General features: G+C 36.7%; 1 protein-coding gene across 1 annotated transcript in view; it reads left to right on the top strand.

The window, feature by feature from the left end:
* Nucleotides 1–1,608: 1,608 nt before the first annotated feature.
* The window catches only part of UBR2 (ubiquitin protein ligase E3 component n-recognin 2), a 49,973-nt gene continuing 30,007 nt past the window's right edge, over nt 1,609–21,574 (top strand). The window contains exons 1-13 of the mRNA XM_008939545.1: nt 1,609–1,760; nt 4,876–4,954; nt 6,450–6,563; nt 9,144–9,271; nt 10,291–10,429; nt 12,063–12,125; nt 13,312–13,432; nt 16,196–16,303; nt 17,910–17,998; nt 18,674–18,772; nt 18,847–18,945; nt 20,910–21,073; nt 21,164–21,263. Of these exons, the coding sequence (XP_008937793.1) occupies nt 1,609–1,760; nt 4,876–4,954; nt 6,450–6,563; nt 9,144–9,271; nt 10,291–10,429; nt 12,063–12,125; nt 13,312–13,432; nt 16,196–16,303; nt 17,910–17,998; nt 18,674–18,772; nt 18,847–18,945; nt 20,910–21,073; nt 21,164–21,263 (1,455 nt within the window). The remainder of the gene's footprint in view (nt 1,761–4,875; nt 4,955–6,449; nt 6,564–9,143; nt 9,272–10,290; nt 10,430–12,062; nt 12,126–13,311; nt 13,433–16,195; nt 16,304–17,909; nt 17,999–18,673; nt 18,773–18,846; nt 18,946–20,909; nt 21,074–21,163; nt 21,264–21,574) is intronic.

The following is a 21,574-nucleotide window of genomic DNA, read 5'->3' as shown; positions in this document are numbered from 1 at the left end:
ATTCAGAGTAAATCAAGCTTCAGTATTTGATTACCAAACCCATTTATTCTGGTGTAATTAATTCTTAGTTTTCATGTACAGTTTTAGGTTGATTCTGAGTACTGTTTCTGAAATGGCCAGGGGGTATCTGTTTGTCATGTTTACAAGGGGAGGTGGCATACTGGGGCTCTTTATGTAACACAGGATTTAATCGGCATACACATGCAGTATGTGCTTGCTCCCTTTTGTTTATTATGAAAACCTTGCAGTCTTAATTTACAGTTTGAACCTTTATAAAATTGTAATCCACAAGGCAGAAATAAAACAAATGTTGTCCTAGAGGATTTTTTTTTTTGTTATACGAGGAAAAAGAAAAAGCTTGAAAGCTGCTCTATCACTCCCCTCCTCAGCTGGACAGGGGAGAGAAAATATGAAACAAAAGGCTCATGGGTGTAGATAAGGACAGGGAGACATCACTCACCAATTACTGTCATGGGCAAAACAGACTCAGCTTGGGGAAGATTAATTTATTGCTAATCAGATCAGAGTAGGATAATGAGAAATAAATGGAGATCTTAAAACTACCTTCCTCTGACCCTTCCCTTCTTCCAAGGCTCAACTTCACTCCCCATTTTCTCTGCTTGCTCCCCACCAGCTGCACAGGGAGGCAGGGAATGGGGATGGTGGTCAGTTCTTCACATGCTGTCTCTGCCACACCTTCCCCTCGAGGGAGGACTCCTCACAGTCTTCTGCAGCTCTAGTGTGGGGTCCCTCCTCAGGAGACAGTCCTCCAAACTTCTCTGATGTGAGTCTTTCCCGTGGGCTGCAGTTCTTCATGAACTGCTCCAGCGTGGGCTCTTCTCTCCATGGAACCACCCCTGTACCCCTCTGCTACCAAAACCTTGCCATGCAAATGTGATACAAGAATTCATGGATCTAACATCGCACTTGAAACAGTAATTCAGATGAGTGGTGGTAGGAGGAACCAACTCCCCTCCCCCTCCATTTTCGTAGGAGATTTGTTGAAATTAACCCAGAGAGGGACTGTTACCTAATGCTGTGTTTGCCATTCTCATTGTAGTTTTTGTCTTTGTCTGTTCCTTGCCAACTCCAGGGTTCCGCTGCTCTTCTGTGTCCCCAGCTGGCAGCATCACCCTGCACTCCAAAAAAATGCAACCAGCATAGTCTAGGCCTTATAGTAGAAGTCACTGCTAATGTTGGGACATTTTACTGGTCATGCATACCGGAGGAAAATTCTTAAGAATTTGGTCTGTTAAATATCATGGTTTTGAAAAGACTTTTGTATCTCAAAAGGATAAAATGTGCAAGGAGGAAAACAAATTACTTTCCTAATGTCTGTATTCTGGGATCATCTATATTTAATACTTAGAAGGAAGTATGACTTCTAGTTTTGCATGCAACTTTACATTTTTGATTTAGAAATAAAACAGTAATCTTGGTAGAACAATGTTTGGTGTTTTTATTAATGAACATTTGTTCCTCTTCCTTTTACTTTGAAAGAAATGGCTGCAAGCAAATGACCTTCAGAAAGAAGTATACCAGCATCTGGCCTATTATGTACCGAAAATTTACTGCAGGGGTCCTAACCCTGCCCCACAAAGAGAAGACATGCTGGCACAACACGTTCTGCTGGGACCAATGGAATGGTATCTCTGTGGTGAAGATCCTGCATTTGGTTTTCCAAAGCTTGAGCAAGCAAACAAACCTTCCCATCTCTGTGGCCGTGTTTTTAAAGTGGGAGAGCCTACATATTCTTGCAGGTAGTTCAACTTAGCATTGTGGAATATTTATGATTTGTGAAGTTGCAGAACATTTTCTGATAAGAATATATTGTCCTAATGAAGTTAATGCCCCAAATGTATTTTTAAAGTAACATTGCAGTGTTTCGTGACTGATGGGACCAGGGAAAAAAATAACACTATGGATCTGTAAATGGAAATATATTAATTAGTATATTGTTGTTAGTAAAGTGTTTTCTGTCCAAAAGAAATGCAAGATAAAGAAAGTGGTAGGAGTGAACCATGGGTGTGATTTAAGGGCTTTAATCAGAAGCAAGCAGGCAGGTGTGTGTGTATGCAATTCATGTGTTTAATATCAGCTCTTAGTGTGTTGATCCTGGATTTTAGACCTCTTTCCATGACCTGTTAAACCAATCTATTGGATGCTAAAACAGGTGTACCAGCTTCTTGTTTCTTCTCTCTCTCTCTCAAACTATCACTTTGCTTGAAAGAGGACAGGAAGTTACTAATTACAGGTATTCTAAAATTTTCAGTTTTAAGCGAGTGCATTACTAACTGTATATTCATTATCTTATAATCTTCTCTTTCCTGAACCATCTTCAAGTTTAGTTTGTACACTCTCTGTCAGAGATTCTTCTTGATTGTTACGGTTTCTACCACTGTCGTGGACACCTGAACTCTTGGTGAGGTGTGTTTCAAGGGGTTATTTTTCTGAGTTTCCATCCTGTTCATGTACAAAGAGAGATTTTTCCTGAACCATCTTCAAGTTTAGTTTGTACACTCTCTGTCAGAGATTCTTCTTGATTGTTACAGTTTCTACCACTCTCGTGGGCACCTGAACGCTTGGTGAGGTGATGGGGAAAGGGAGTCTTGTTTCAAGGGGTTATTTTTCCGAGTTTCCATCCTGTTCATGTAAAAAGAGAGAATGATTGTAGAATGATTGTACTCTCTAGTGTTCTCCTCTTCTGGAAACAATGATACCTTATTTGCCTTACTGAAGTTTTGATTCAGGTTGGACTTGAGATACTTAACTCTGTCAGCTGCCTCTTCTGCATTTCTGTTTCAACAGTCAGTTCGTATAGGTAGTTTTGGAAACATTTTGTGACCTCTTATCTTGTGATGGATGAGATTAAACGGGTGGGTCCTTTAAATACTTCCAACCACTAAGAAAACTCTATCTCCTCTCAGGTGTTCTTAGGTTCTTTCTTCACACTTATGAAAAAGTGGAGGCCTAGGTAGGGATGCTGAAGGCTGTCAGAGGCTATGAAAAGAATTCCAGTTTCCTTAGTAGCTTTTAATGGTATCTGATCCCAAAGAACTAAAAAAAACAAACTTCAGAACTAGTGTTTTTAGTTAAAGTCAAATTGCAGTGCAGCCTAGAAGTAACATCATGATGATGATTATCAACTGCTCTTCATACAGACTAAGGAAAACTGTGTGAGTTCCGTTAATTTCTTCTAAGCACTTGCTCTTTCAAGATAAACATCTCAGTTACTGTCAGGTATGATGAAAACATAGGATGGTGCAATCCCCGGGTGTAGAATTGACAGAATGAGTGAATATACTGTTAATACTGAAGATCTTTGTTTCAGTAGAAAAATGATTTAAATACAGCAATATAATCATGATATCATTCAGCTTAGGATGTCTTAGTAGACCATCTTGTCCTATCTTCAACTCAAGCCAGGGTCTGCAGTGAATACAGAAGGTTTTTGTTATTGCTGCTACCAAGATGGAGTCTGATCTTTTGATTATGTACTGAACATCCATGCACAACAGGAAACATTAACAGTTTTACAAGTGAGAGTTTAAACAGTTGAAACACTTGTGGGGTACAGGAAAGAACTGTTTTCTGAGCCCACCCAATACAGTAAAGCAGTGGCTGTTCTGTGCAGTTGTGAAGCTTATGGGTCTGCCTCTGCTTTAGGTATAAGCACCCGTATATATTTGTGAAATGGCTTGGCAAAGGGTACTAACTTTAAGTGTATTGCCACAAGTTTTGGGCTCTGAAGAATTGATGCCAAATATTGTAGAACTGATCTACTCAATCTTGTAGGCATATTGTTGCAGTAAGTGGTTTTGATTTTTTTTCCTAAATGAAAAAAAAAATGCCATGAACATAAATTGTTCTAAACCAGAAGAGCTTTCTATGATTTTGCTTTGATGTTTTCACCTTTTGTGGTTCCTCTGGAGAAAACAAATGTGAAAATCATACTTTGTGCGTAGTGAGTCGTGATTGCCTGATGATCTTTCTCTGGTTACCTGCTTTAGTTTATGTGGTAAAATAAGATTAAGAGAGTTCTTGATAAAACACCAGAGATCCTGTGAGATGTTGTTCTTTTTGAACAAAATAGGTTGTTTCTCTGAATATTTGTCTTCATAATAACCATCATAAGACATTTATTCTCTTGGTAGTTATTTTTACATTGCAAAACCTGACTCCCTTAATTATGAAGTGCCTTTTGAAGTCAGTTGCATTACACAGGTTCATGTATTTTCAGTATTTCTCAGGGGCACAGTTTAATATAATGCATAATTGTCTCATTTGTTTAGCCCCTTTTGCTAGAAATGTTACTTCTATCTAATATAGCAGTGCTTGTAGACAGGACCTTGTTATAGTCTCTCATCTCTTGATTGGGGAAATTGCGTTCTTAGAGCTCTTCAGTGAGCTTGTAGGGCTAAATTTAGAAGCATTGATCTAATCTGTTGTGTGCTGTCTTTCCAGTGTTCAGTGAAAAAATGCCTTCTGTGATTGCTGGAGATTGCTAATACTTGTACTCTGTACTTCAGAGAACTTGCTTGGGTTTATACTGTTTACCTGTGTTGTGTAATTCATCTATTCACTTGCTTATATACTTGTCTCACCTCTTGAAGGTGATGGCTATCTTGCCTAAATATACATGCTACCCAGACAATATTTTAAAGTCTCTTCTGTTATGAGAACAGATTTTTTCTTCTGCTTTGTTTCCCCCTCTTTGAAAGACATCCCTTTCCTTTTTCAGAATAAAATACACGTCAGTCAGAAGCTTCGTATTGCAGAGACTTGAAAATTACCTGTTGCAAAATGTGTAAAGGCAAAATAATTTGTTTAATGCTTTTTTTTTTTCCCCCCCTCCTGTTTTGTTGCTGTTTTCAGAGACTGTGCAGTTGACCCAACTTGTGTGTTATGCATGGAGTGCTTTCTTGGAAGTATTCATAGAGAGCATCGATACAGGGTTAGTAATGCTGCTGGAATATACACTGTCATCATTAATAATTTTGTATGTCTATGAAACTCCTTGTTTGAAGTTTTAAGAACGCATACATAATTTCAAAATGTTGGATGAGCATGAAATGCAGAATTGTCTTGTTGTAATTTTACAGGAACTTGAGTGTTTTGCTCTGTCAATTCTGAAAGTTAACACTAAAATATCGAGTAATTAAATTTTATGCACAACAGTTAAGCTTACAGATGTATGTCATTTTTAATGTGCCCTTTAGTGAATTTTACAGCATGAGAGCTGTTTTTTGACTTGCATTGTCCTTAATGTTTGACTGGTTTTAAAAGGTATTGAAAAACCTTTATGAAGTGACTTCCATTTAAAACTCATTTTCTTTAAACATCTGAATTGTTATCAAATTCTGTACAATAGCAGGATTTTTGTTTTTAAACAAAGCTAAAATAGAAAACTAAAACTGTAGGTGCTGTTTATTTTAGTAATGTACTACTGTTAGTAGTACAGGTTAGTTCAAAAAATCCTACAAAGAAAACCAAGGAGGCCTTGGTGTATTTTTAAACTAAGAAGCTAAGCACAAACTAAGAGTGTGTCCTTTCTGAACATTTATTTTGGGCAATACTGCACTGCTGTTAATGTAAATCAAATCACTGCATCATTACACTGAGCATTAGGAGTGGGGGGGGAAACAAAACAAAACAAAAAAATCACAGCAACTTGCCCCAAAAAAACAAATCCAATTTGATGATATCAGCATATATCTTGTATGTAGGCTTTAAGTTTGCAAGCTTAGTGATTTAACAAGTCTAAACATAAAAGTGTAAGCAAATGTTCTTTCAAATGTCCATCTAATTTTGTTGATACTATAGGGTATACCTGTACGTATATAGAATGTGCCTGTATGCCAGAAATAGGTGAAAGAAGAACTCTTCTATGAATAATTGATAGTTGTGGGTTAAAAAGAGTATTGTTACACTAATTAATTAGAGGTTGTCTTAGCTTTAAAATAAATTTTATCAAACCAGTGTAAATATATAACGAGTGTTCATTTACTTTTTTTCTGTACTTCCTAAGACTTGTGAATTGTCTGTTAACTCCTTTGGTTATAAGCAGCACATCACTGTGTATTAATGCTATATGAAATGATTTAGCTTTGTCCAGATTCAAAATGTGGGAATCTGAAATGATACAGATGACATTGCAAGTAATAGATTCAGGAAAACTGAAGGCGGTGAAACCCCCACAGACTTCAGGTGGGGCAGAATGGGAGCATTTGAAGGGTTTGTGTTTTTTCTTGCTTGTCTTTTCTTTTGGGATAGGCAGACTACTGAAGTAGATAAATTTTCAGCCGTCACAGAAGCAGACGTGGTTTCACTGTGCTGAAGTAATCAGGTTGTGATCAAGCTTTTGTAGTTTTGCTATGGCTACCTATTTTTCATGTGCATGTATGTATGTGCTTATTAACTGTAACTGGTTTGTTTTTAAATAATTTTAGATGACAACATCAGGTGGAGGAGGTTTCTGTGACTGTGGTGACACAGAAGCTTGGAAAGAAGGTCCTTACTGTCAAAAGCATGAACTTAACACTTCAGAGACTGCAGAAGAAGAGGTAATAACAATTGAGGCATTGTGTTTCAAAACGTTAACTGTGTATATACATGTGTATATATATGTTTATATAGATAAATCATTCATACAAGGTTATTTTTAGTCTCGTATACCATGCATGAGAGATGGGAAGAATTTTAATAGTAATATTTGAATTGCACTGTGTTAGACAAAACTAATGTCTAGTCTAACTTAAGGACTCAAGAATTATGTTTTCCACTTGAAGGCTTCATTTTGTATATTCGTGTTCACTTCTGCAGCTTTAGTTCTGTTCCGTTGTTTTTCTGTCTTATTCTGAAAGGTGGAAGGAGTCTGCCATAGGAACAAAAAAAAAAAGCTATGTGTAATCATGTGCATGAAGAAGCCAAATTAAAGCTGTCTGGGCAACATATGCTCTGATTCATACCAAAGTAAAGTGCACAGATTTTTAAAATCAAAATAATTTGCTGCTACAGGAAAGCCATAATGGAGCTATAAAATAGAGGTCTATAAAAGCTGGTTTGGTAGGGAGAACATATCCACCATTTTTTTTTATAGCATAACAACTTGTCTGTATTAAATGCAGAAAGACATGCTACTTCTTACAGTATGAATTCAAGCTGTGGGTCTAAGCATTACAAAACTCTTGTTGAAAGTTCCTGTATGTTCAGAAGGATGTTTAACATGTTTGTAGAGGGGGATAAAATGATCAGTGGCCATTTAAAATCACAGGTATCTTTGATAGCACCTTTGGCAGTATTATTGTCTTAAGTTACTGGTGACCAGAGGAGCATTCTGTCCTTTTCTTACACTTCGCCCTTAGTATCTCTTTCTTCATTTCAGAAATGGGAGTGGCCAGTTTGGCTTCTCATCTAGCCACTTACATCTGCTCTTATGTACTATTTCTGTGAGATCTTTTTGAAGGGAAAATATAAAAGGCAAATTTTTATAGTAGTTTTGCTGATCTGATGGTTTAAGTGAAGCAACTGTAACTGTATTTGCAGTGACAGTGGTCCTTCTAAAATCTGTTGTCACTGTGTCCCCCCTAAGACTCCAGCAGTACTGCATGGACTCACCACTGTGCTGCTGTTTAAAGTTTGTCTTTGCTTTTGCTGACTGATAGTTCTGCATACCCTAGATAAGTTTTAAGTGAAGGAAAAAAGAACTTACAGTTTTTAATGTTCCTGCAGAGCTGCCAAATATTCTTAAAGAATCTTGGGGCTGTGTGGAGTGTGGATAAACTTTACTAGTACAGGTCAGTTTCTGACTGGCAGGATTCTCCTGTAGATAACACAGATTAAGTTCTGAAAAGATTACTGTGGTCGTTTGTATACAATGTAAACTGTAGTGAAACACTAAATTTGCTATTAGGTAATCCTAAACCAGATAATTGGACTACTCTTAATATTTTAACTGTATAACAATTGCACATGGTTCAGAATATCAAATGATTGGGTCACTGACCCAATTTATAGTCTGTGTAGGTGACCTGCAGGGCCTGCAGGGTTTCCTTTCTGGATTTGTAGAAGGACTAGTTGTTCTGAACATCAAAAATTTGAAATAGTATAAGTAGAATTCTTTCAGAAAAGAGGTTTTTAATGTTTTCCATGCATACAAAAAAATTCCCTGAAGCGCATTGGAAGGAAATGTCAGCAGTACCAGTACTACCTGATTCAGAACTGGCAGTGATTCTCATTTGCTGCTCCAAAAAGTAGTCTGACTTTGCACACTGAGGCAGCACTCCTCTTCCACCCTCTCCTCATTTCAGTTCTCCCATGTGCAGTAGCCAGATTCTTCTGCACAGTTCTTCTGTGACATGTGCACAGTTCTTCTGTGACAGAGAGAGGAGGATGAGTTTATAGTGCCTGGTGCAGACATCAAACAGAGGGCACCCTGGAGAGAGCAGAATGGGCACAAGTAGGTGCTTATTCCATGTACAAAAGGGAGATAGTTGTTTGTGATCAAGACTGAGACATCAGTAGGTCATTATGAAATATCTAGTTGTATCCAAGCATTTAATTATTTATATACCACAGCATGTAAGAGACAGGCATAATAAATCATGAGCCCAGCATGCTGGAGGTTGTATAAGCTTGGACAGATAAGAAAGACTTCTGCCTCTAAGTGAGTGCTACATATTAAACAAGGCATTATTTGCATAGGTGTTTTTAGTCTGCACTTCACTAGTATTGGTAAGTGGAACAAAAGATAGAGCGATTTCAAGTCGTTTTCAAGGCATTGTGGAAAAAGGAGATTTTCATAACTGAGGTCGAAAGCTCTTCAGAAGAATTATCTTAGAAGGTGTGCAGAAGTGGGAACAGTGAAAATTAAAATGGAGAAAATGAAATGTCAAGATTTAAGTAGGTGATCAGAGGGAAGTTAACTTGCAGGTATTGAATGTTAGGTTACTGCTTTGGTGGTGGTCAGTCAAGAATTGGAAAGAGAAAACAGGATAATTGACTCTATTCCTTTCAAATGCTGTCATTTAAAGAAAGACATTATTAAAGACTCTTACATCCTCTTTGACAAAGAGGTGCAAATTCAACAATTTCTGTTGGAATGTAACTTAATTTTTCAATTGCTATTTATATTTATTTTCCAGGATCCTCTTGTGCACTTACCAGAAGATATGGTAGCAAGAGCTTATAATATTTTTGCCATCACATTTAAATATGCAGTAGATATATTAACGTGGGAAAAGGAAAATGAATTGCCTGGCCTAGAAATGATGTAAGTATACTGTTTGTCTTCTGCCTTTTAAAGGCTTGCAGATATTTACAATAGAAAATGCAAATATGAATTTTAAGTATCTTTTCTGCCTTTCCTAAAATTGTCACGAAAATTTTGTAGACAGTGAACTAAAATAATTTTAATAAGTTTGCTTTTCTTGTATTTTTTTCTGATTATACAGACCATTTTTCTGCATAGCAATGATGAAATAATGTCTTTACAATACCTTCATTTTCTTAATATTGAGAATGAAATATTAGAAAACACAATGTCCTAAAATGAGTGGCAGGTTAATTTCTTATTATCCAAGTTTCTGAAATTCTGATGGCAAAAGAATTTTGTACTTTTGATGCTACACTTGCTTCAAAGTTTGTAATATTACGGAATGTTTAAGTCTACTGTAGCATCATAGTTATCATGGATTCATTTGTGACATCTTGTTAGTATCTTCTTTGTGTCTTCTTTGTGTTGTGTGAGTAAGAATGCTGTTTAGATAAATGATGGGAATCAAATTATTGCATTGGATCTATGTAAGCTTAAGTGTGGTTTTGAGGACTGCAGAGTTTGGGCTTTTTAAAGAGACTGCCAAGTGTTTGTTGTCTGACAGACCTGTATGCAATATTAGAGAAACTGGTGTAGCAAAAATAATGCCAAGACTAATGAAATCTCTTAAGCAGCTGTAGGGGAATGTGTTGAGCACAGCTGCACTGGAAAGAAGGGTGTTTCCCTTAGTGCAAAACTGTCAATTTGTAGTTAACAAATGTTCAAAAATATTACTCAGACTTAAGTATTGTCTTAAGATTTTGTTCATTTTGGACATAATTCTGGAGGAGAGATGCACATTTGTATAGAAGTTAGGGGTGGTCAGTCCTCTTCAAATAAATTGTTGAGCTATGCTCCACTATAGCAAACCCCAGGCTTGGGTTGTCTGCTTGGTGGAGAACTTAGTTTAGATTAGGAAGTTTATTTTCTTTAATTACGTTTCTTTGAATTATATAAATTAAATCCTTGCTTTGAAGGGAGAAGAGTGACACTTATTACTGCATGCTGTTTAATGATGAAGTCCATACCTATGAACAAGTTATTTATACTCTTCAGAAGGCTGTAAACTGCACGCAGAAGGAAGCTATTGGTTTTGCAACAACTGTAGATAGAGATGTGAGTACATTAATTGCTAGAACTTTTAATTATACTTAGCCTAATGTTTATGTTATATGACTACACTTAACTTTTGTTTGTTTTCCCAAGCAGTGTGGGCAATGTGATTGAGCCTTATGTGTCAGGCTGCCCTAAATGAGGCCACACTCATTGGCCAGTCGAAACCAGACCTAATATTGAATATGTGTTTCAGTGTAACTGTATTCCAGTAAGTCTTGTGAATGTAGATAGCAAGGTGTCTCCCACTGCTCTGGCAAGGACAGGCAGCAAGCTTTAGCTCATCCCTTTCTGTACACCAGGGAGCTGACACTGAAAGAGCCCCAGTTTGTGCTCCAGGCACGGGGAGTGCTTCTCAGAGTAACACCAGCCAACTGTGAAGGATAAAATCCTTAATTGACTGCTTTTGTTCCGGTGCTCGTGGAACTATTTGTGTGGTTTTTAAAATTTAATTTTCATAATTGTCAGATGATAATGGCAGGAAGAGGTAAAGCATTTTTATACAGCGTTTAGAAAGAACAGTGAGTTCAGAATCACTACATGCTGAGTATAATTTTAACTGTTATATTGGTCTCAGAAGCACTCTGCCAGCTGTGTTTGTATTCTGGCTTGTGTGCATATTTTTGGGACACTTTCTAGGGACAGATGCATCTTGCTGTTTGTGCCATGAGCCTGTAAGCAGTTGCTGCAAAAATGAGTGTCCTTTTATATTGTTTAGTTGGCTCGTGCCTTTTTGTGGGGTGGGGAGGAAATATTCCAAAATGGCAGTGTCATTTTGTGTTGTTAAAGTAGGAAGGTCCGTGGAAAAGGCAAGACAACCACTTTGTATTACTTAACACTGAACTAGATTTGGGTTTGCATTATCATGCCTTTATTTTTGTGGTATCAGTAACCAGAATATTCCTGTGTGATCCCTGAATGTGGGCTGACATGAGCATGTGCTGTGTACTGTAGGATGGACTTTGGAGATCTTTCCCCTACTGTTAATCCCTGTCCTATCTAAATACATGAATGCATAACGGCGTGCACATGTGTGCACATGTGTATGTATGTGAAAGAAATGAGATTATGCATGAAACAATGATTTGGTTTCAGACCAGATCTGAAATCAGTGCACTGTTTTGTCTGTAATACCCTGTAAATTGAATGGACTATATATTTTAATGTATGTATTGACAGGATAGAAAGATAGGAAACCTTCCAGTTTTGAAATAAACTAAGCACTTTAGTTGTATGTTTAAAACGACAATTAGCTTTAATACCTACTTTTTAAGAAGCATTGTAAAGTCTAAAATAGCTTTAGATTCTACTAAAACTAACGATTGATGCATTAGTACTAAAGATAAGTTTTCAGTATTTTAAATAAAAGAATTGTGATGGTTACGTCTTACAAGCAGTATTATCCAGAGAAAATGTAATATAGCAGGTAACTACGTATATAATTTTTTTTAAACAGTACGTTTTGGAAATCCAAGTATGTAACTATATACTTTACTTTAAAAAGTAAAAGACCATGAAAGAAAGAGTGGTTAATGTGCAGCTGAAGCTTTTACTGTGTCTTCCATACTACTGTAAAACAACATTTGAGCTTGTGTTGTGGAGCTGGTGATAATGTTATGTTTGTACAAATTTGAAGGGGCGTAGGTCTGTTCGATACGGAGACTTTCAGTACTGCGATCAAGCAAAATCAGTGATAGTGGTAAGTAATGTAATTACTTACTTGCTTCATCTTCACCCAAAGAAGGCTTTGCTGCACAACTTTGTGATATTGTTACTGTAATGACTCCTTACATTTTAATAATATAAAGCATTGAAGATACTACTTAAAATGTGCAGGGTAAAGGTATCAAGATACAGATTTATGCTCTGGTTTTCTTTTTGTTCTGTTCTACTATGGTCTACTTTGCACCCAAAATAATTTTCTGAAAAGAAGCTCCTAGAAAACTTTTCCCTTCAGAAAACAGAGTTTGATCAGGAACTTCAAATACAGTCTTTTAGAATTGCATGTCAGTTCAGATCAGTGTAGTTAAACTATTTAGTTTTTCTCCTGTGGTATGAAGGTTGCACCTTTCACAGCCACAACTATGGAAATTGTTACTGATTGAATCCAGGTGTGAAACTACAAATATACTTTATATGTCTATATAGTCATAATATCTATATATTACAAGGTTCTTCTATGTAAGAACATTTCTATTTGCATTTGCTTCAGCTACTGCAGTGCAGAACTTAATCACATGAAATAATTCATGTATAGTACATACTGCTGAAAAAGTGCAACTAGTTACTACCCTTAAAGTACTTAAGGTATTTTGAAAACATTAACGTACCTTTAAAGATAAAGTTGTGCAACATTTTTAACTTGCCACCTATGCAGTCAAAGAACAAGTGGTTTTTATGTGTAATGTCTAACCTACTAAAGTTTCTATCACAGGGGTGAGGGGAGATACTTTCTTTTTTGTTTCAGCTCAGTGTCTTTCATTTATATTTTTGAAAACAGTCAGTGATCAGTTTTTTATTGATGGGCTGCTGTGTGACTTGCCTGTCATGTGAGGAACAAATGTGTGTGGCTGCCTTAGGTTGTGCCTGGGACTGCTTATCAGTAAAATGCAGCAGATCGGTGTTTACATTGATAAGAGGCCAAAAGTGGAGAACAGATTGGTCTAAATATGTTGAAATTGCATAATGAGGTTCTTCAAACATTAATAGGGTAAACAAAGTTCAGATGTTTCTGGTTTTCTTCTCTGTGTAGGTGTTAGTCATTAGAATATGTATTAATATCATAAATAATTGAAATTAATCACAGGAATTCTGTGTTTCTGTACAGAAATATGTTAGTCCTCACTTCAGATATGCATTACCTCCTTTTTCCTTTTCTTTTTAAGAGAAATACCAGTCGTCAGACAAAGCCATTGAAAGTACAAGTTATGCATTCATCTATTGTTGCCCATCAGAGCTTTGGTCTGAAGCTTCTAACTTGGCTTGGCAGTGTTATTGGATATTCAGGTGGGCAAACTTGGAGAAAATTTGTGAGGCAAGCGGAATTCTTGAAGCAATTTTGTCTACCTATTTCAGATATGTAATATATTCAGCAAAGCTATTAATAACTTGTCAAACTCCTGTTTTCTCTTACTGGTGTGCTGTTCTGAGCTCCAACTTCGATGTGGAAGTGCTCCCAGTGTTCCTTGGTGGTTTTGGGCAATGTTCTGTTCAGTTGCTGTTTAACAGAAGCTGAGAATCGCTATCAGATGGCGTACACCAACAAGCTATTTTTCAGTCCATAGTTCTTTGTAAATGAATGCAGTAAGCTGAAAATAATCTGTCTGATTAGATAAAACTAAATTATTCAGAAGTAATTTGATGAATGATGATGAAAGTGATGGCTTCAGATTTTTTGCTAAGTAGAACAACAGACAAAACGCAAGGATGTGTGAAGGATTTTTGGGTAAGTATAGAAGCCAATGAAGTATTCATAAGATATTTAGAGGTTTCTTCAGAGGAATCAAGATGCACAGTATCATTTTTATGGGAAGGTTCTGTAGTTTTTTTGACTTGGTTCCTCTTCAGTCCTGAGGAATCATAAGGCTGTGAATGGGGAAAATGAAAGGCAAATGTGTCAAACTGCTAATGTGTAGAAATGTAGATACAGTCCCCAGTGCACTATTTTATGCATCTGTAAATGTTAACAAGAATTATTAGCACAGCATACTCAGTTGTAATATTGCTTATATGCTCTGTGTATGTGCAAGATTTCTTCAGAGACTGTTTTATTAGGCTGATAGTTGAAAAACCAGCCAAGGTTTCAGGCACAGGATCTCATCTTTTTTAAAAGATAAGTAATTTTTTTGGCTAAGTTAATCAAGATACATAAATCAGGCTATTGAGAAGTTATGGTATCAGTGTATTTAACTATTTGTTAGTGTTGCTGGCAAATGATAGGTATAATAGAAAGGTGAAGCATGAAGTTATTTAATTTCTGGAATAAATTTTCCTTTCAGTGTATCACGTAGACAGACACTGTCTTTACAATTTTCTTTAAGCCCAGTTTTGTACCATGTCATTTGTGCCAAGTGCCAAAGTCACTTATTTTCAGCACTAAATTACAGTTGCAGAAATATAACTTGAGTATGTTGATGCAGTACCAAATTACAGAAGAAAATTTACATTTACAGTTTGATTTTTGTGTGTGGTGTTTCTGAAATCCTGCAGGGTTTGCTTCATGAAATGCAGTGTACGTTATGATTCAGAAGGGCAAAAATGTTTGATGGTGAGCAGTATGTGTACATTTTGTCTGTGACCTACGTGCTCAACTACTTGAAATGCCCTACACACCTTGGGATGCAGTCTTGCACTGAGTCTGTTTTTGTGAAATGCACTTTTGAAAAAGCTGGTTTCCCTTAGCTTTTTAACAAACACACCCAGACATCTAGATTCTGCTCAGTCTTTTGAACAACCTGTTACTGTTCGCCTGTAACGTGGGGTGATAGGATTGCACCCCTTAGGTGGTTACACTTAAATGTCCCTGACCGAAGAGCAGTTGGCAGGTGGAGGGGTCTTCTGCTGTGCCACAAAGTTTGGTTGGATGATTGATGTGAAATGAGTGTCAAATTCTTGTCAGCAAATAGAGGAGAAAAACCTTACTATGTAACTTCGTTGAGCTTAACTACCACAATCCTTTCTTCCTGAAGAAGGGACATTTGCATCTGTTTGCTATTCATTGACCAGTGCAGTTACCCTTTGTAAGAGTAGTTGGAATTGAGCTCTTCAAGCCAAAACTGCTGTGCCACAAAGTTTGGTTGGATGATTGATGTGAAATGAGTGTCAAATTCTTGTCAGCAAATAGAGGAGAAAAACCTTACTATGTAACTTCCTCGAGCTTAACTACCACATCCTTTCTTGCAAATGTCCCTTCTTCAGGAATATGCATCTGTTTGCTATTCATTGAGCAGTGCAGTTACCCTTTGTAAGAGGAGTTGGAATTGAGCTCTTGAAGCCAAAAAATCCCAACCCTCAATCTACTGTAGGGCTTCACAGACCTTGTGGAGCTGCATCATGCAGCACAAGGCGTAATGTAGGTGGCACGAGGCCGCTGGCAGCTCTGCCTGGGGAGCTGAGGTGGCTGGCTGGTGTGCAGGAGTAAGGGCTAATGTGTGTGAGCTGTATAGCTGTGCTAGGGAAAGTCCATGACCTAAAGTGAGCTTGAACAATGTTAGTTTGAGCATGTCTGTGTTCTTGCAGATACAGGCTTATCTGCAAGCATATAATAACTTACATGTTCATATAATAACAATTATTACTGCTTTCCATTAGAGAACAAATACGTGGAGAAGCTTTAAAAAAATAGCAACTAGAAAGTGTAAACAAAAACTTCTTATATGAGTATATGAGTTGTTTCATATATGAACTGTATTTTCCTTTTAATAGGACTCTAAACAGAAAAAAATACAACCTAGAAAACTAGCCTGCTGTATAATTATTTCTTATATTAATAAACCAGCAGCACTTTTAAGAAAGCACATTTTTATCTGATAACTTTAAAACAAATAGTTGTGCTTGGCAATTTTCACAAGGTTCCTAATGCTCCATAACGTTAGCGTGAAACTTGCAAGGTATAAAATATTTGTATTTCTGTCAGGAAAATAGAAGCAGTGTAGAGGAAAAGAGGACCCTATGGCTTCTACTGTGGCTTATGAAAATTCCAGTATGTCAGAATAATGTACCATCTTGTGTTTAAGCTATAACTAACTTCTGTCTCTTATATTCATTAAGATGGCCTTCGTCGAATATTGTGTCAGGTTGGTTTACAGGAGGGACCAGATGGTGAGAATTCTTCTCTTGTGGATAACCTGATGCTGTATGATTCTAAACTGTGGAAAGGTGAGTTTTCTCAAACTTTTGCAAAATACTAAAGAATGCTGTGAAAGAAGTTTTCCCTTTACTGTATCTGTTAATGTTTGATCAGTTTTACTGTGGTGTAATCTGGTCCTTCGTGATACACTCCAAATGTAATGAAGACAAGAACATAAGGAGACCATTTGGAGATGGGGTTGGGTTTAGATCTAATTTCTAAACGTAGTCTGAAATTAAGGCTGACTTAAATATGCAGATGACAGTGATAGTTAAGGGAAGTTGCCTCAACAGTGCAGTGATTTTGTGTTTGGCTGCTTGTATAGGTTCTCAACATCTATGTCATATCTACCAAAATGCTGCTTTTTAAGGGATAAGGCAGAGGTTTTCTGCTTTAACGTGAAGTATTCTTAAGTGTTCTGAGAACATTCAATGAAAACTACTGTTTAATTCAATGATAACTACTGTTATTGTAGAGCCCTTAAAATTTCAAAAGTCTCATTGGTATTGGCTGGATTGGCTAGAAAGGTGTGGGTTTTGGGGAAGTAGAGGTAGTTAATTTCTTTTCCCTTGTGGTTTTTGTGGTGTGAGAAAGAGTAGCAAAGAGAAGTCAGAGAATAGTGCAGTGTATATGTCCTTTCCTTATTTAGACATGAATACAGTATTTTGAAGGTTGCTACCCTTCCCCCAGTATCTTTTGTTGTTCTTCAGTTCTGAGGTACAGATATTCTAGAGAATAGTACCTTCTCTTGGGAACTTCTTGGAGCAGCAACAGAAGAAGTAAGGTGGAAAGCGAATGTATTATGGATAAAATTATTGTTTTTTTAGGTTTTGTTCATCTAATACCCTTACTTCTATGAATGAATTCCTGGCACTCAGGTTTATTCTTTTTTAATTATTACTTTTTTTTTTCCCACCACATTTCATGACCTGAAAGGTCCTGTTCTGGTGGACCATTACGGTATTTTTAATACAAGGTTCATTAGGACAACGTCTTTTATGTAAGGAAGGAGTAACTTACATTTCTATTTCAACATCAGGATTTCTCTATGTTTTCCTGTATTTCATAGTTACTCAGCGTTAAGGAAATAGAGTAATAGCTTCTAACTTAAGTGACTTACAAAAAGAAATTATAAATACGTGCATGCATTTCCAAACTACATATGGTCACTTTTGTATTCATACTATTTTCTGGGAAACTGCTCAGACAGACTAGAAATTCAGAGCTGGCTAAGCCAATTATTTGTCCAAGTTGTTGACAACTAGCACAATTTATTGCAGTTCCCAGGACTTCCAATATCATGTGGCTTTGTTTTTTCCTGGGCCCTCCAAATCCTCTGTTTATCCTGAAGAGGAATAGAGTTCTGTTCTTGTTTGCCTGATTTACCTTATGTTGAAGGTTTATGTTCCTATTCAACAGCCCAGTGTCATCTTATAGAGAAGTAATAGGTAATGCCAATGAAAGAGGTTTTTATATATTCTTCCTTTGCTACCGCCTGATGGACATGATCAAAACAACTTCTGCTCAGAAATGCACACTCAGCTCATTCTGTAAAGTTTACTTTTCTTAATATTTCCGTAATAATGTTGATGGAAAATAGTGACGTGCAATATTTCATGCATTTTTTCTTGTCAGGAGCTAGAAATGTGTATCACCAGTTATTCATGAGCAGTCTACTTATGGATTTGAAATACAAGAAACTTTTCGCTATCCGCTTTGCAAGAGTAAGTATCTTTCTTACAAAGAACCACGAGATGCTTGAACTGTCTTGTGAAGAGAGTTTAGTTAGCAAACAGTGCTTCAGCTTAACTGTTAGCCAGAACTTTTTTCCTTTTTTTTTTTTTTTAATGGAAAAGTTGTTGAAACTGTGTGTTTGCTACCTTACATCTGTCTTCCAAATGTTAGTTATAATAGCATCTTATTTCCTGGGAAGAAAATGAGCTTTCCAGGCTCCCCAGAACTAAAGCAGTTCAGATGTCTTCACTGTCAGCTACACAGGCTGTCCACTTCTTAAGAGTTAATTGCCTCTTGTTGTTGAGGTGTAAGCTTTTACAGCACAATGCAGAAATAGTGCTGGAATTCAGTTATGCTGATTAGTATTTCTGTAGTAACTAGTATTTGAAGTGCTTTAAGTCAGCACTGCAACATTTTACTCACTTTGCTGAAGACAAGTAGCTTTATTGAGTAGAAAATATTAGCCTTTATTGTGAAAATGAGAGTGAGTAGATCTCACACATGAGCAGATTAAGTTGTCATGTTCTTTGTACAAAATACCTATCTAATAACCTGTAAGAGCTACTCTTCCCTTTATCATGGCATTAAAGTTTCCCAGAGCAGACATTTAAATTCAAAAAATCAGGTCAGTGTGGATTAGAGGTGAATTTCCCCTTGTTGTTTAGAATTACCGGCAGTTGCAGAGAGATTATATGGAGGATGATCACGAACGGGCAGTATCGGTGGCTGCTCTGTCTGTCCAACTCTTCACTGTACCTACTCTGGTGAGTAGTGCCTGTCTTTCTTTTAAAAACTGATAGTTGGCACTCCTTGCCTTTTTTTGCCTCCTTCTTAATAGAACTATGAGCGATTGCAGAGTGATTTTATGAAAGATGACCACGACAGAGAGTTCTCAATTGCTGACCTCTCGATACAGATATTCACAGTGCCTTCTCTTGTAAGTACTGAAAGACCAAAAAAGGAAATATTTTTTTGTTAAAAGCCACTCAAGGTTCTTGAATCAAGACTGCACATTTCTTTAACATTATTGTGGAAATTCAGGGCACTGCTGCTGCACAGCAGACTGTTTACCTGCACTGCTGTGGGTTTGGAAGTTTGTGTTCACCATTGCAAAGCTGAAGTCTGATTTCCTAGAGTGGGCTGGTTATTTTTGGTTTTTCTTTTTACATTTTACTTTTTTTAAAAGGTACTTAAATATTTGTTTAGAGATACACAAATAACATTTACATTCCTCATCATACAGAGACATAGTCATTGTTTGTAGAAATCTACTTTATGGTTTTGCATGTCATGGTTTCAGAGCATACCATTCTGGTCCAGTTTTATAAATGGTCCACTTTGTTTATTTCCCCATCAACACAAGTGCAAGCAAAAATTGTCTTATGATATTCCTGGCTTCCTTTGGTACTTTTAGATCCAGACGGTGCCCTCTTTCAGGTTTCCAGTTATTTTTTGTTACAGTGCTTCAGGCAGTGTTACTTCTCCCAGCTTACCAGCTCTGCTGGTCATTACCAGTTTATACTTGTTTGGGAAGTGTGGTGTTGCGTGGTGGTTTTGTGTTTTGTTTTGTTTTGTTTCCTTTTTTCTCCAGTCAAGTCTGTCTTTGCTTGTATTACAAACTAGACAAATTAAACTTTGGAGCTGTACTGGAAATAAAAGCCTGATTGTCATAGCCAGAATTACAAAAAAAAAAATTAAAAAATTCGTGCTTCTGACTCTTTCCAAATTTAGTCAAGTTTAACTGAACTCTAAAATGCAATAGTAGCATGGTAGTTATGATACTGAGCAAAGTTGGTTTTCAGTTTCCTAGGTGTGACTGTTATTCATAGGAATTCATCAGGATCTCAGGATTTTGTTTCCATGGTTCAGGGTAACTGTGTTACCTTTTAATTTGTTAACTGTTAACTCTTAATTTTGATGTTGTCAGTAAGGATGTTTTCAATATTCAGACTTAGTTAGATCTAACCAACTAATGTTTAATAGTTATGGTATTATTTTTTCCTTTGGCAGATGGGGTGGTGGAATATATATTTTAATACTACTTTTTTAGAGAAGGAATTAGAAACATTTCCTGAGAGGAGAATGATTGTAGTGTCCCTTTTACATGTTTCCTTTTTCAAAAGCATGCAAAAAAAGTAAAGCAAATTGCTTTTGGCTGGTTTGTGGAAGGATAAAATAGATTGATGACATGTAAATTCTTATCATAATTAATTTCCATACAAATTAAGAAATTTTAAAATCTATTTAAAGCCATTTGTTCTTAACTGAATGAATATGTTGAAGAATGTAAAACCATCCCACCATCCCCCAGTTATTTTTTCAGATAGTTCTTAGTCATTTAAGATGCCTGTTGATTTGTTTCCTACAACACATGGACATATGCAGTAGCCCTTGAGGGGAATCATAAATCATTCATGTAATTTCCATGTGGAAACTGCACTCTAGAGTCCTTAGCAGTTCAGAAGATGCTTTGTTCACCACAGAGCTTGACAGTTTGTAAACAGAAAAGGGGAGAGCTGTCACTCCCCTGAAGGGCTCATGCCTCAATTACGTGAGGAGACAGCGCATACTTAAAGGGAGGTACAAGTTAATTATAAGACACATAATAACACATGTCTTGTGTCATAAATATAGGTTAGCAGGAGCTTAACTATAGTGGGACTTCTGTACAGCAGGGATCTGAAGAAAGAGATCTGGATTGTGATAATTTCTGGCTGGATTACTTTTTTTGCCTTCTGTGAATGTTTGGAAGATGCACTTTCAATATATTCTTCTGGTTTAGTTATTGATGTAACTATTTTGGATTAAAATCTGTGTATTTTATAAACTTCATGGTGCAGTATGAAACTCTTGTTAGCTGCATCTGTTAATTACAGAAAATTTCAATGTACTTTGGCATAGGCTCGAATGCTAATAACAGAAGAAAATCTCATGACCACTATCATCAAAACTTTTATGGACCACTTAAGGCACCGTGACATCCAAGGCAGGTTTCAGTTTGAACGTTACACTGCTCTGCAGGCTTTCAAATTCAGGCGTGTTCAGAGCCTTATTTTGGATCTCAAGTAAGTATGGTAACTATATGATGGTTTGATCAATTGAGGAGGGGGAAAAAAAATACAAAATTAACACTTGCATCTTTCTAATATACCCAGGTATGTGTTGATAAGTAAGCCAACTGAGTGGTCAGACAACTTGAGGCACAAGTTCCTGGAAGGTTTTGATGCCTTCTTGGAATTACTCAAATGTATGCAGGTATGGAAATTTGAATTTAAAAAATTTGCAAAATCAAAATCAGAAGTAGCTATCAGGATATAAAACTGGAAGAATTTTTAACATACTCTCCATTTTATAACTTCAGTGCAGTATAACTTTTGGAGTTCTCATGTTTTCCTGAAACATGACATCTCACTTAACTTTTTAAAATTTGGTTTTTTGTAGAGAGCAATAAAAAGGAAGAGTGATTCAAACAGTGTTGTAGAGAGCAATAAAAAGGAAGAGTGATTCAAACAGCAAAATGTTGGTTTGGACATATTTTGTAGTTGTAGATGCAGACAAGACACAAT

Source organism: Merops nubicus, unplaced genomic scaffold (assembly GCF_000691845.1).
Source record: "Merops nubicus isolate BGI_N331 unplaced genomic scaffold, ASM69184v1 scaffold5944, whole genome shotgun sequence".
Taxonomy (NCBI): Eukaryota; Metazoa; Chordata; class Aves; order Coraciiformes; family Meropidae; genus Merops; species Merops nubicus.
This window is presented reverse-complemented; position numbering and strand designations above follow the sequence as displayed.